At 31.8% G+C, this 12,847-nt stretch overlaps 2 protein-coding genes across 5 annotated transcripts; both read right to left on the bottom strand.

Annotated features, from left to right (window-relative positions):
• Positions 1 to 705: 705 nt before the first annotated feature.
• On the bottom strand, positions 706 to 5,500 carry LOC18611535 (ATP synthase subunit B). 4 transcript variants are annotated; one of them, XR_001926245.2, is made up of 14 exons: positions 5,351 to 5,500; positions 5,199 to 5,264; positions 5,059 to 5,119; positions 4,842 to 4,978; positions 4,488 to 4,589; positions 4,015 to 4,089; positions 3,844 to 3,938; positions 3,660 to 3,741; positions 2,792 to 2,884; positions 2,200 to 2,264; positions 1,772 to 1,784; positions 1,595 to 1,679; positions 1,095 to 1,203; positions 706 to 1,008 (listed from the first exon to the last, which is right to left on the bottom strand). XR_001926245.2 is itself a non-coding variant. In XM_007047833.3 (14 exons), exons 1-14 carry the CDS (start codon positions 5,471 to 5,473, stop codon positions 911 to 913), a joined length of 1,227 nt encoding a protein of 408 aa, XP_007047895.3. In that variant the 5' UTR covers positions 5,474 to 5,498; the 3' UTR covers positions 706 to 910. The 4 variants fall into 4 exon arrangements, 2 of the variants coding, with proteins under 2 accessions (XP_007047895.3, XP_007047894.3); XM_007047833.3 differs by having other exon boundaries at positions 1,095 to 1,230; positions 1,599 to 1,679; positions 5,351 to 5,498; XM_007047832.3 differs by having other exon boundaries at positions 1,599 to 1,679; positions 5,351 to 5,498.
• A 991-nt stretch (positions 5,501 to 6,491) lies between these two features.
• On the bottom strand, positions 6,492 to 9,788 carry LOC18611534 (uncharacterized). Its single transcript, XM_018114434.2, has 3 exons — positions 8,963 to 9,788; positions 7,708 to 7,818; positions 6,492 to 7,077 (listed from the first exon to the last, which is right to left on the bottom strand). The coding sequence occupies exons 1-3, from the start codon at positions 9,605 to 9,607 to the stop codon at positions 6,883 to 6,885; spliced, it is 951 nt and encodes a 316-aa protein (XP_017969923.2). The 5' UTR covers positions 9,608 to 9,788; the 3' UTR covers positions 6,492 to 6,882.
• Between the last annotated feature and the right edge of the window lie 3,059 nt (positions 9,789 to 12,847).

The raw sequence follows: 12,847 nt of genomic DNA, 5'->3' as shown, positions 1-12,847 counted from the left end.
CCATGCTCTGTCGGTCGAGCATTTCGGATGCTTCATCATGACGCCATTTTGGAAATATACCAAGGAAAAGCAGTGTCCCTTGTGAATCATTACAGTCCATCCTTTTATACGGGGAATGGTTTATCGGAAAAAACTATCATTTTGAAGCATCAGATTCGAAAGGCTGCTTCATTTTTCAAACCCCATGAACAAGCATCTGTCCATCTCAATCATCTGATTGATGATAGTGGAATTCAAGCCAAGCTTTTCACTAATGTATAAATCAATGGCTACACCAACTCAGCACATGTCAAACATGGTCCCTGAGCAATATATCTATATAAATCTTCTCTTTCTTTGAAAAATGTGATCCAGAGGGAAACCCAAAAATGAAATGCAAATTTCTAGCTATGGTAGGCAATTTAAGCGGCTGGATCGAGAGATCTCATCATTAATACTGGTGGGTATAACTCCATAATCCAGAACAAGGCTTAGAAATCTTGTCACAAGAAAATTGTACAAGTCACGTGTAAGTTGAACTAAACCCATAAAAAAGTAATCCAATTAAGTGACAGAATCTTGGAACCAAGGGAGAATGAATCTTGGAATCCTATTTAACTTATATTATAATTCAGTTAAGTACTGCTACCTATTATCATTGTAAGTGCAATGATAACCTTTTCTCTCAGAGTAATTTAATCAGGGACAACAAGGAGCGCACACAAGTGAATGCAAACAGAAAACAGCGAAATTAAGTGACTGCATGTATCTCCGACGAGTGCTTAGTACAAATCCATGCTAGAGTTAGAGATTGAATAGGAAATATATATGCTCTTCTCTGAAACTAAAGGCTTCTAATGAACGTCGGTGCAAATAAATTTGATTATTCAAAGAGAAAATGTCGACCTAGAAACGTCAAATTCTAAACAGTTCATTTAGTATTTAGACAGTTGGATCGATATAACTCCTCGTTCACAATCAGAGGTGGAATGCTCCACGTTCCAAGAGGGTGTCCTGAAACCTTCCCACCTGAAAATCCCAGAAGTAATACATAAGTGCACCCTAGACAAAGATGGCCAACTTTCAAATTGAACATTTTCGTGTTGGCAAATTACCTTCTTTAGTGGCTTCTTCACATCTTCTCTTGTATTTCGAGGACAGCTGAGGATCCAAAGTTTTCAATAAATTGTCATACCTCTCTTCAGAATCTGTTATGTATTTTGCCTGAAATAAAACATTGTTTTTGGCAACCGGAAAAAGAAAAAGAACAATTTGGTGTAAGACTTCATATGTGAGCCTGGTCTTTTTGAACAGTGATGAAGTTAGAAGATAATTCAGTAATAGAATCAACACATTAAATTAATGAGGTAATAATTCAGTAATAGAATCAACACATTAAATTAATGAGGTACGAGATTAAAAGTTGCTTTAAGAAATGCTTTTCAAAAAATATAAAAGGTTGTGTTAAGAAACAGCGAGAAAACAAAATTCTCTGATCAGTCCATATGTTTAACGTCACACTTGACAAGTATATTCCATGTGAAGAAAGCAGGAATTTCACCAGTCAGTCAAATCTTTCAGCCTATTGAATTTCTTTCCAAGAGTGGTCTCATACTCACTAGCATAGCTGGGGCTGTTGAAGGTCCGTATACTTTGGCAAACATACGCAAAATATTGAAATTATTTTCTAATACGTCATCCTGAAAGGAAGCCACAAAATTGTAAAAACCAAATGGATAATTAAATGGAATCATGTAGTCAGAACTACGAAAAGTATCAAAAAACAAAGTACCTCATAGTCAAACCTGGAGCATCATTATATCATCTGGGAGTTGAGTAAAGTTGACACCATACTTGCAACATATTATTTTGAAAATGAATGATAACATCAGTTACCCCAACAACAATGAAAGAAAAAGAGACCAAAAGCAGTTGAGCATTGAGTGTATTGGAGCACTTGTGCAGGCTCCATTGGAGTAAACATGCACACAAGGGGAGACTTGTAAGCCTTTTATGCATTTGCCAGCACTCAAGCAGATGCCTCTTGAATGGCCAAAAGTATGCTGCTGCTAATGTACATTCACAGTTTGGCCAAAGCTATACAGCTGTATACGCATTTCTTTGACTAAAAATTACTTGATCCAAAATGGAATGTGTCTATACTGTTTAAAACCACTTAAATATAGGTAAAATTAGAAAACAGAAAGGAAAAACACTTACAGATCATCTGATATTTCTACCAGGAATTCAGAGACTGATAGGAATTCCATGTGCAAGTCATTGACCTTAACAACTTCAAAGAAAATATATTTAGCCCCTTGTAACGTATGTTACTAGAAATGATTTATAGTATGCATGACATTAGATATATCATGTTAAAGACTTAAAAGTTATGGAGACATCTTGACATCATTTTGTAACATAAGAATATAGACTGCAGATTTTTAAACTCCTTCAGAAGTTCAGTTCCGCTTGTTGTTTAAAGATTGAAAATAAGAAGCCGTTATCACAAAAATAACTGTAAGGCAGAAACTGTAATGCAAGAATTAATGTATGTGCCTTCACAAAAGTTGATGAAAACCAACATAGCAAATAATAACATCATGGAATTGTCACTTTATCAAATCTGAAAGAATAACATGGTGCTTTAGACATTTCCTTTTTCCATCCCCTTTTACCCAACACTCTAGTAGAGCTTTCAACTTAGATCTTAGAAATACGAATGCTAGAATGCAAGTATGGTGCACAAAACCCAACAGAGGTATGTACATGCAAAAGATGGAAATGTATAAACATGGTAATAACAGATTACCTCTTCTCCTCTTAACTGATATAGGAGAAGATTCAGCACCCGATAGTCAAAAGACTTTAGATGAATTGCCCTCATGACATCTTCAATGGAGATCTGGAAAAGCAAACAGTTAATCCCTAAATATTTCTCCAGTGCATGATTTTCCTCTTCTTACATTGTCTTCTACACCCTTTCCATTTGAAGGATAAAATTCTTTATCCATTAATTAATCAAGCACATAAGTCAGTGCTATTATTAAACAGTTACCTTGGTCTTCTTGTATTCCAGAATATTTGTAGAACCTCAAGCAGGGTTTGCATGCATTTACTGATAACTAGTTGAACATTTACACAGAAAGGTTTTTCTCTCTTGACATCAACAAGTCAAAACAAACCAAAGTTCATAAGCATCAGGATACACTTTGCTTAACAAGCTATGAGAAGGCACTGTTAAAATCAAAGATCTATTCGTTCAATACACTTTAAATGTCAAAAGTTGGAATACTACTGGTGCAGGGTCATGTGAATTATAACATTGAAAAACATGCTAGGTCAATGGTTATTCTTTTCTTTTTTGGGCACAGCAGATTTATCTGTATGAGTTTGATGTTTTGAAATTGTAAATTCCGCTGAAACACAATGCCGATGAACATCAAGAAGCCAAATAAATAAGAATAAATGGTACCAGGGAATTATTGTACCTTTCATAGCATACGATGAAGTTATACTGTTATTTTCTGTTCTGTTTAGATGTAAAGGATAACAATTCCAAAATCAATACTAAAGGTAGACAAAACAATTATCATTTTTCTAATTTGGTTATACGTAATAATAAACTACGAACATAATTAACTTAAGTGAAACAATAAGTACAAAGGTGGTATATGTACCTCCATTTTGCACATTAGTGCAGAACATAGCTTTCTTTCCAGAGCCCAGTACACTTCTCCGGACTTAAATTCTTCTCTGATCCTAAATCCATTGCACAAATACAAATCAATTACATAAGTCTTTCTACCCCTCGCCCCCTTTCCACAAAAGGAAAAAAAATAGCAATATCATAAAAAAGGTTACCTCTCAGTAAGGAGTCCCCGGCATTTAAGTACATTTAAAAGTGGTCTGAATGGATCCTTTTCAAACACATTCATAGCCCAACCCTGGAATTTTTCCTGTACCACCGAAAGAATTTAATTTGACAATGGAAGTTGATAAACTCTGAACTAGTTCTCCAGATCTCAGTATTACCTTCTCAAGTTCTTTTTCTGGAGTGGTAACTCCTTCCATTGGTATATACAGTATCTTCTCATTCAAACCATCTAACTGCACAAACAAAATTATGGGTGCTGAGAAAAGGAAGAAAAACAGTCATGGTATCAGATCATTCAAAATTGTGTGGTTGCAACCTTGCATGCCATGTTTCCAACAGTTAAGAGATAAATTCTTACTTCTAGAATGTCCTTTACAATGGACGTAGAACGAGTGGAACGAATGGAAGCCAAGGCAAGGCTCATTCCTTCTTGGTGAGAGCATTACTATGTCCTAACAGAAGTATACAAGGGAAAGAAAATTCACCCAATTCCTACATCAACTTCCAAATGCCATTGCTTTGAAGGCCGTACAACTAGCTCCAACAAATTAATAGAATTCATGCAATATTCTTACATTAATGTAAAGATTACTCTAAAAATGACACTATTTCTTCAAATATTAACTGTTACCTGATAAATGAAGCTTTCAGTAAATGAAAGGACAGGGAAATATTTGAATATCACTTGCGGGCTGGTAATGTCGATTCCATGAAACATAAAATAAGATCTGCACTGCAAACACAATCATAATATCATTAATTGAGATCATGAAATAGAACAAGTTTGCCTGCAAGCATACTTAAAATTATCCCACCATGCTAAATAACATACCTATTTGTTCATTCATTCCTTCACCCATTAAAATTATATTAATGCATCCAATGAACATTAACGCGTACAACACAATTGCAGATAGTGATATAAAGCTGTATAACTAACCACCACCAAATAATTTTTTTTTTTGTTTTAAATTTGAGTGCTTACGAAATCCTCAAGTGTAGAATTCGCCCGTTCCATTGATTCGAGTCCCACCATTGCTACATCCTTATGGTTTATCTGCAATGAACGGCAATCCGTCTTATCGGGCGGATTATTAAGCTCAACATAATTCTCTTGAGAATCTGCAAAATCAAAAATTTCAAAACATAAAGTCCAGCGCTTTATAAACCAATTAAAAATTTTTAAAAGAAATTAAGTTGACCTCTTTCATCAGTTTCCAAGCTAACCCATTGTGATGCTTCTTCCAAAAAGGTAACTGAAATCTGCAATTTCGAAAACGATTAGCAAAAAAGGGAAAGTAAGGAAATTAATCATTAATGAGAAATGAAAAAAAAAACTTACTTTTGGTATATATTCAGAAAGTAAATTGCACTTGTTGTCTAGATTCAGTTCACCGCATGGTTGTAACTACAAAAGGGTGTTAATTAATCTTTCGAAATTTTAGTTAAAATGTGGTGAAAAGTAAGAGAGAGAGAGAGAGAGAGAGAGATTACTAAGAGAAGTATGAGATTGGCGAGAAACCGATTAGAGTCAATAGATGAAGAAGAAACAAAGCTACGCGATTGCATGAATGTAAAAGTTCTTTGGAGTTGTTCTAGCTTCCTCAATTCTTCCATTCTTTCTTCCCCTGTTCTGCCTTTCGTCTTCCACAAATTTTTAAAGTTCCTACAATGCAGCAACGACGGCGTTTTGGGACTGGCCGCTTTAGATTAGATACCAACCCAATTACCCTTTTTACTTTTTCATGCAAAATGAAAAATCCTATATTTTTGTCGTTCATAAAAGTAAAACCTTTTACTATTATATATATATACATATATTTCAGGTTTTACTACTATTTTTATTTTCGAAATTAAATGAAAAAACAAGTTTTTTTTTTTTAAATTAGTAAGAATAGTATTAGGTTCAAGATAATCTTTAAATTATATGGTATAATAATTTAGTGTAATCATAATATTATATGACGTACTTTATCAAATCCTAACATAAATGATATGAACTTCAGACAACCGTATTACAAAATAAAGAAAAATATTGTTCAACCATCTTTTCTTAGTCAATTTTAATTTTTAATTAGACTCTAAATTTTACTACTTTAAACAAAATTTAAAAATCGAGACATGATTTTTAAATTGGAATCGAGAATCTATTATATAAATTTTTAAATTACAAGTCTCATTGTTACCAAAATGATTAATTCGAAAATTTAGATACAAAATAAAGAAGAAATTAAAGTTTATATATACATAATATATATGTATATATTATAAAAAAATCTTTGAAATATCTTTTTAAGACTATAGGATATATCAAATAATAAAAATACCTTTGGAGGTAAATAACATATTAAATGATATTTGTAAATCTAAATGACATAACAAAATCATTCCTAAGACCATATGGCAATAACATAATTATTTCTCAAATTAAATGACATAGCTAGACATTTCCTAAACTGCATGGTATCGCATAGCGAAAGCATTTAGCAACATAAGTAAACATGAAAATATACTAACTTTTAAATTAAAGTATACTAAGAATGCAATACCCAAAAGGAAAGTAGGGCAAACAGATTAAAAAAAGGGGAATTAGTTCGCAGGGCTGGTGAGCATTAAAAAAGCTGCCAACAAGATGTACAAGAAAACTATTTTTGAATATTTTACTATAAATTAAAGAAAATAGAACAAAAAAAAAAATGGTATGATTACCAGAATACCATACAAGGAAGAATTACACATACAAGCTAACCACAAAAAAGCCACTTCTTTCACCTTGGCATGTTTCTATGCTCAACGAGGAATTAGCATGTCTCCCATTTTATTTTATTGTTTTTATCCCTTTCTAGCTCTTTTTCCATCTTCAATTAGCAGGGCTGCAGGGGTCAAGAAACAAGGAGATTCTCAGGAATGTTTATGCCCAAGCACGGCTCTGGTGGCATCTATGGGAGTCCTAGTGCCTTAAAAACAGAAGGATCAGACAAACTGGTATCACGGCTGTTAATTACATACACCCACTGCTTCAAATCTTATGCTCTGTCATTGCCGGATCCCTTGCTTGTACCTAAAGGTTGAGTCTGATTGATTTCCATTTGATTCACCTCTTCAGTCAGATTACACGCTTCAACTGTATTTTTCTCTTGACTAGGTTCCCGCTTGTCTTCAAACAACTTCCCTGACTTTCCAATCGCAAGGATTAACTCAAGTTGTTTTCCCTGTTGCTCCTACAGAGTACATTTAAATATTTGAAATTAAATTACTTTCAAAAGACAGCAACAACTACACAACAAAAACCATATATTTAATTAACCATTAATTAAACGTTGATAAACCAAAAGCCACAAGCAAGAATTATTATTACTGAGTAATAATTCATCTGACTACTAGTGAAGACAACAACAAGGTTTCAATTGGTACAATGATTCTAGAACAACATGCATGCAATCCAGTTTCCTTGGGTTAGAATCACAGCTCATGAACTTTCAATTGGTTTTAGAGAGGCTTAAGGCCTCTAAATCAGGGAACACACTTTTTGAAGCGTTCAAAAGTTAAAACCATCCCAAAAGACAAAAAAGCTTGACCACTATATACTCGTTTAAACCCTTAAATCAATACACAGAACAAGAAGATTGAAGCTCTAGACGCCCTATTATGGAACTCCTAGTAAATCAACTGAGCATCATATTCCTTAGGACTTTAGAAAATTAAAAAAGTCCATTCATGTAAACAAGAAGATTGTAGCTCTAGAAGCCCTATTATGGAACTCCTAGTAAATCAACCGAGCATCATATTCCTTACGACTTCAGAAAATTAAAAATGTCCATTCATGTAATTAAACAATACTAAAATGTTACCTGCATTGCGAGCAAAACTTTCTGAATTTCACCAAGCTCCTTTTCTAGGATGTCTTCTTGCACTGCTAATGCTCTAGTAGCCTCAGAATTCTTTTGAGCCAAAGCTGCAGTCTTCAGACACAGCAAAATGGTTAGAAGTTATAAATATAAAAATCACAATAAATTAGTAAACACAATTTGTTATCAACAGTTTGTCTTCCCATTTACTCAGCAGAAAGTGCGCATAAGATCTTCAATATTATCACATTGGAGCGACGGCTAACATTGCTTTATGAATTTTGTCAAGTCAAACACCAGGTTACATAGACTAATGATGACACAATTAAATACAATTGTGAGAACATTTGCCTCTGTAAAATGGATTGACACTTGGACTCAACAATACCAAAAGGCTTTTGAACACACACGCACACACCCTTCGTCTTGAATGACAAACCTTCATCAAAGTCTTCAGTCTACAACTGTAACTCTATTGTGAATGTGAACTTATTTATAGAAGTGAGATTTGTGTTTTGCAAAATTACTTAGCTCCACATTAGCACTCTAACCAATTGACCTGTTTTACTTGAAGTAGGTATTTCCTTTTATATCTTCAGCTGCCTTGAATATGCTCTTTTTATTCTAACATAGTCACCTTGACTTTGTTTAATTGCAAGCTTATATATCTGGAGCACTCTTCTTATATAACTAGAGCACCCAAGGCAAATTCTAACATTATGAAGTTACTTCAGTGCCTGTTCTCATAGCTCTATCTTTCCTTCATTCTTCTTCTTAATCTATATTTTAACAGTTTCCTACTTAAAATCTTTCACACTTCACAAAATTATACCTAAATTTAAGGGCTAGAAAGAAAGCCATTGAGAGTAAATAATAAATAGCAGCTTAATGAAATTAAAATGGTTTTTCTTTTTTTGTTGATAAGCCTAAATTAAAATGGTTATTAGCTTGGCAGGTCACAGTGTTCTTGAACATTCAATTTAACTTTTTGGATGAGTTGCCATTTCTCTATGACTGTCTCAAAGAAAATCCGAGATAGTAATGATTAGCGACTTCCAGTGTATAATTAAGCAAGCTACTGAGAAGCATCCACACTTGACTATTCAGAAATATCGTCAATATCCTTATAAACATTAAGCTCAATATCAAAAATTAGAAACCATTTTTTATTATTGTTCTCAATCTCTTCAAGTCCTTTAATTCTCTAACTAAAAACTTAATAGTATCAAACCAAAAACAAATGCTTATATATTATTACCTCAGCAATGGGCTCTTTCAAAGCTTTCCTCGTAACGCGAAACCGAATCCCCAACTTCTCAAGTTGCCTAGACAAAGCTCTTGTAATCGTAGCGTAACTCCTCAAATCCTCCTCTAATTTCTCAATCCTCCCTATTAAATTTAAATTTTTTCCTCCTCCACCACCCTTCACCGTTTCCGCACAAATCCTCCGCCACTGCCGCCTCCTAATCCACGCCCCAATGGCAACCCCACTCACCAATCCGACAATTCCCCACACCATAACCCTCCTCCAAATTCCACCCAAAATGACACCTTTCCATCCCGAAACGGCACCAACAACCGAAACAACAGCTGAAGAAAGAATGCATAAAAATTCAGCGATTGAGAGAAAAGAATCTAAATTGAAATCATTAAATATAGGGTTTTGTTCTTGTGAGGCGGCAATTGAAGAATCGGATTCGTAGGCTTTGAGAAGGGAATGGGAAGAAGGGTGGGGGGATTTGAAATTGAGAAAATTCCGGGTCCGGAAATGCAAAATTTGAGAATTGGATAAGGTGAAGCTGAGATGGCGGGTGGTGATTGGAGGAAATGAATTAGGGTTTTTCAGATTAGGGTTTAAGTGAGGAGACGAAGGAGTGAAGAGGTTCTGAAACGCGATTGACATTTTCGTGTTTTGGAGTTAAAGGGTGTCGTATTGGCTTCTGTTAGGGTTTGGGATGGATTTGCATTGAAGGGGAAGACATTGTTAGGGTTTTTTGGCGAGAGAGAAGGAAGATGGCGATGGGTGGCGATGAATTCAATGGTTTTGGGCGCGGAGGTCTATTCGCTTACGTTAGCTTAGGTAAGTTGAAATGAGGTTAAAGTGCGCCAGGTAGGAATATGTTGTGTGGACTTTGTGCACTCGCCATGGCTATAGGACACGTATTTTTCGTTTCTTTTTCCCATTTCTTATTGGACATTTTTTTTTGGAGATATATAATAGGGCTTGAGCATCAGGAAATAATACAAAGCCCAAGGGAATTATTACAGCTTTACAAGCCCATGATAAGGTGATGGGCTACAAAGTTTGAATATTCAGACACACTAACATTCCAACCCAAAAAATCTATAAAAATAAAAGAAACAAAAAATCAAAAGTGAATTACTCTCTTGAAATAAAATTGTTTTTGTTTATGAATACTACTTTTATATATTATAGATTTAAAATTAAAATTTTTTATTTTTTGAAATTTTAAAAAATGAACATCAATATTATAAAAAAATTTAAAATTTTTACTATTATAAAATATATATATTTCTTAATTGATAGAAAAGTTACTACACTATTTACAAATATTCAAATAAGTTTTATTCTTTTATTAGATTCAATCAAGTTTTTGTATTTTTATTTTAAGATAAATAAGCTCTTATGATTAATTTTTATTAGTGATTTAATACCATGCAGAGTTGGTATGACATATTGATATATAATAATAGATGATAATATGACATATTGATATGACATAATGACCTGATCATGTAACGTTTTTATTATTTACATCAACGTCATGTGAGTAGAAAATAAGAAATGATATTTTGATTAATAATGATTAATTAATTATTAGTTATAAGAGCTTATTTGATTTAAAATAAAAATATATGAACTTAATTAAATAGAATAAAAAAAATTATTTAAAATTTTTAATAATTTAATAACTTTTTTAAAAATTACGTCTTAATTTATATATTTCAAATGAAAATATCATCATAAAAATCTATAACTTTATATAAAAGGAAACCCTATGGGGCTCCCAAACAGTACAACGTGGACACAACAGTAAGGGAGTGCTACAGGTCAAAAGAAGTGGTCCGTGGAGCCATTAAAGGAGAGTTGTTAAGGGGTTTGATCTTGGATGGGCCATATCATTGATGACCTATATAGGTGATGGGCTGCAATTGATAAGACTTGTCAAGTCAAATTCTAATAGATTTAATAAGTTGAGAAAGTATGAAGAAGATTATCCAGCCTATTAAGTTTTTCCTTCTATCTTCCTTGGTTATTCTAGATTTCTTAGTCAATTGCTTGTTAAGTTTTTCCACCTTAATTACTTGTAAGAAAACAACACCTTAACTAGGGTTCCATTAGTCATCTATATACATTAAAAGTTGTCTCCAGATAAGCTAATTAATTGATATCTACATAGCTTAGTTGTTTGACACATGATGGTTTGATTTGGGTTGAATTGACCATGGAACATGTGTAGTATTTTGTTATTTGTTGAATGTGTTCGTTTGATTTTTCTTATTGATGAGATTTTGGGTATTTTAGAAGATGTTCAGGATAATTTTGTCTGTTTATATTTATTTCAGCATATTACTTAATAATATAGATTTTTAAATAAAAAATATATTTTTTCATATTAATTTATTAAATAAGAAAACATATTCTTCAACATATTGCTTAATAATATGGGTTTTATTTGTTTATGGTGTTCTTTTGTTTAGTTTTTCTTCAAGTCATAGAAATTGGTTGTTGGGTTTCCTTCTTTCATTTTTATTTTTGGTTTATTTTTGTTTTTTTAATGTTTTTGGATTTAAGGATTTTAGGTTGCATGTAATTTACTTTTGCTTTTGTTCCGCATTGTGATTTTTTTATTTGTTTCTCATTGATCATTGTATGTTATTTGTTTTGTTTTGTTTAATTATCATTATTAATTTTGAAGGTATTTTATTTATGTTAATATTCAGAGCATCTTAAATGGAGACTATGGGGGGCATGATTTCTTAGAAAGGAAAAAAAAAAGAAAAATTGGAACATAATAGACAAGTTTTTTTTTTTTATGAGTTTTGAGATTGAATTCTTTATTTGGTTTTTCTCTTTTTTTTTTTAATTTTTTGTTATTCTTTCTTAATGTTTTATTTATTTATTGATAATATTTATAATTTTGTCTTGTTTTTAGAAAAATTGTCATAGAGGTAAACATTAACTACCAATTGTTGTTATTTTTTTCATGCATGAATTTTTTTGTTTTTTAAGTTAATCTGGTTTTTGGATTAATTTCTTAGAATGTGATTGATTAGTACTACTTTATTTTAAAGATAGCTTCTAATTATAATTGTTTCAAAGGTATTTTCTATATTTTTCTTATTTTATTTCTTAATCTCATGATTTTTTTATTTTTTCAAGTTTTCATTATTTGGGTTTTTTATTATTTCTATTCTTATAATATTGTTGCTTCCATATAGAAATTAGAAGTCTTCCATATAAGTTTTTAAATTCTTTCTTTAGTTTTTATCTTATATGATTAAGTGTATGGTTATACGTTTCGGTTGTAGATAATAATCGACTTGCACTTTTACTCAAGTTATATTAATTATTGACTTCTTTTACCTGTTACTCATCTTATCTCATAATAAACTTACTTTTAATTATCTTTTGAGCAAGAATATGTTCTTTTTTAAGAATATATTCTTTAATTTACATGTCTGTCATTATTATTTTGTTAGATGTTTATCTTTTAACTCATTTAATTTTTTTTTTGTTATTACTTTCTGAATATTTAAAAATATCATAGATAAATGTATTTTTACAAAATATAATATTAGTCAACCATTTACTTTATAATTGTATATTATTGAAACCATATTGATATAATATTATCAAGTTACAGATTTAGTGAGTTTTGAGATTTGTTTAATTTTTCTATTTTTTTTAATTTTTTGTTATTTTTTATTAATGTTTAATTTCTTTATTGATTAAATTTACAATTTTATCTTTTTTAGAAAAAAATGTCATATAGGTAAATATGAACTACCTATTGGTTTTTTTTATGCATGAATTTTTCTGTTTTTTAAATTGATGTGGTTTTTGGATTAATTTTCAAGAATGCAATTGATTAGAATTATTTTAATTTTACAAAGTTTC

Source organism: Theobroma cacao, chromosome 1, assembly GCF_053813885.1.
Source record: "Theobroma cacao isolate CCN51 chromosome 1, ASM5381388v1, whole genome shotgun sequence".
NCBI classification, from domain to species: Eukaryota; Viridiplantae; Streptophyta; class Magnoliopsida; order Malvales; family Malvaceae; genus Theobroma; species Theobroma cacao.
Note: the sequence above shows the minus strand (reverse complement) of the source record. Positions and strands in the feature narration are given on the sequence as shown.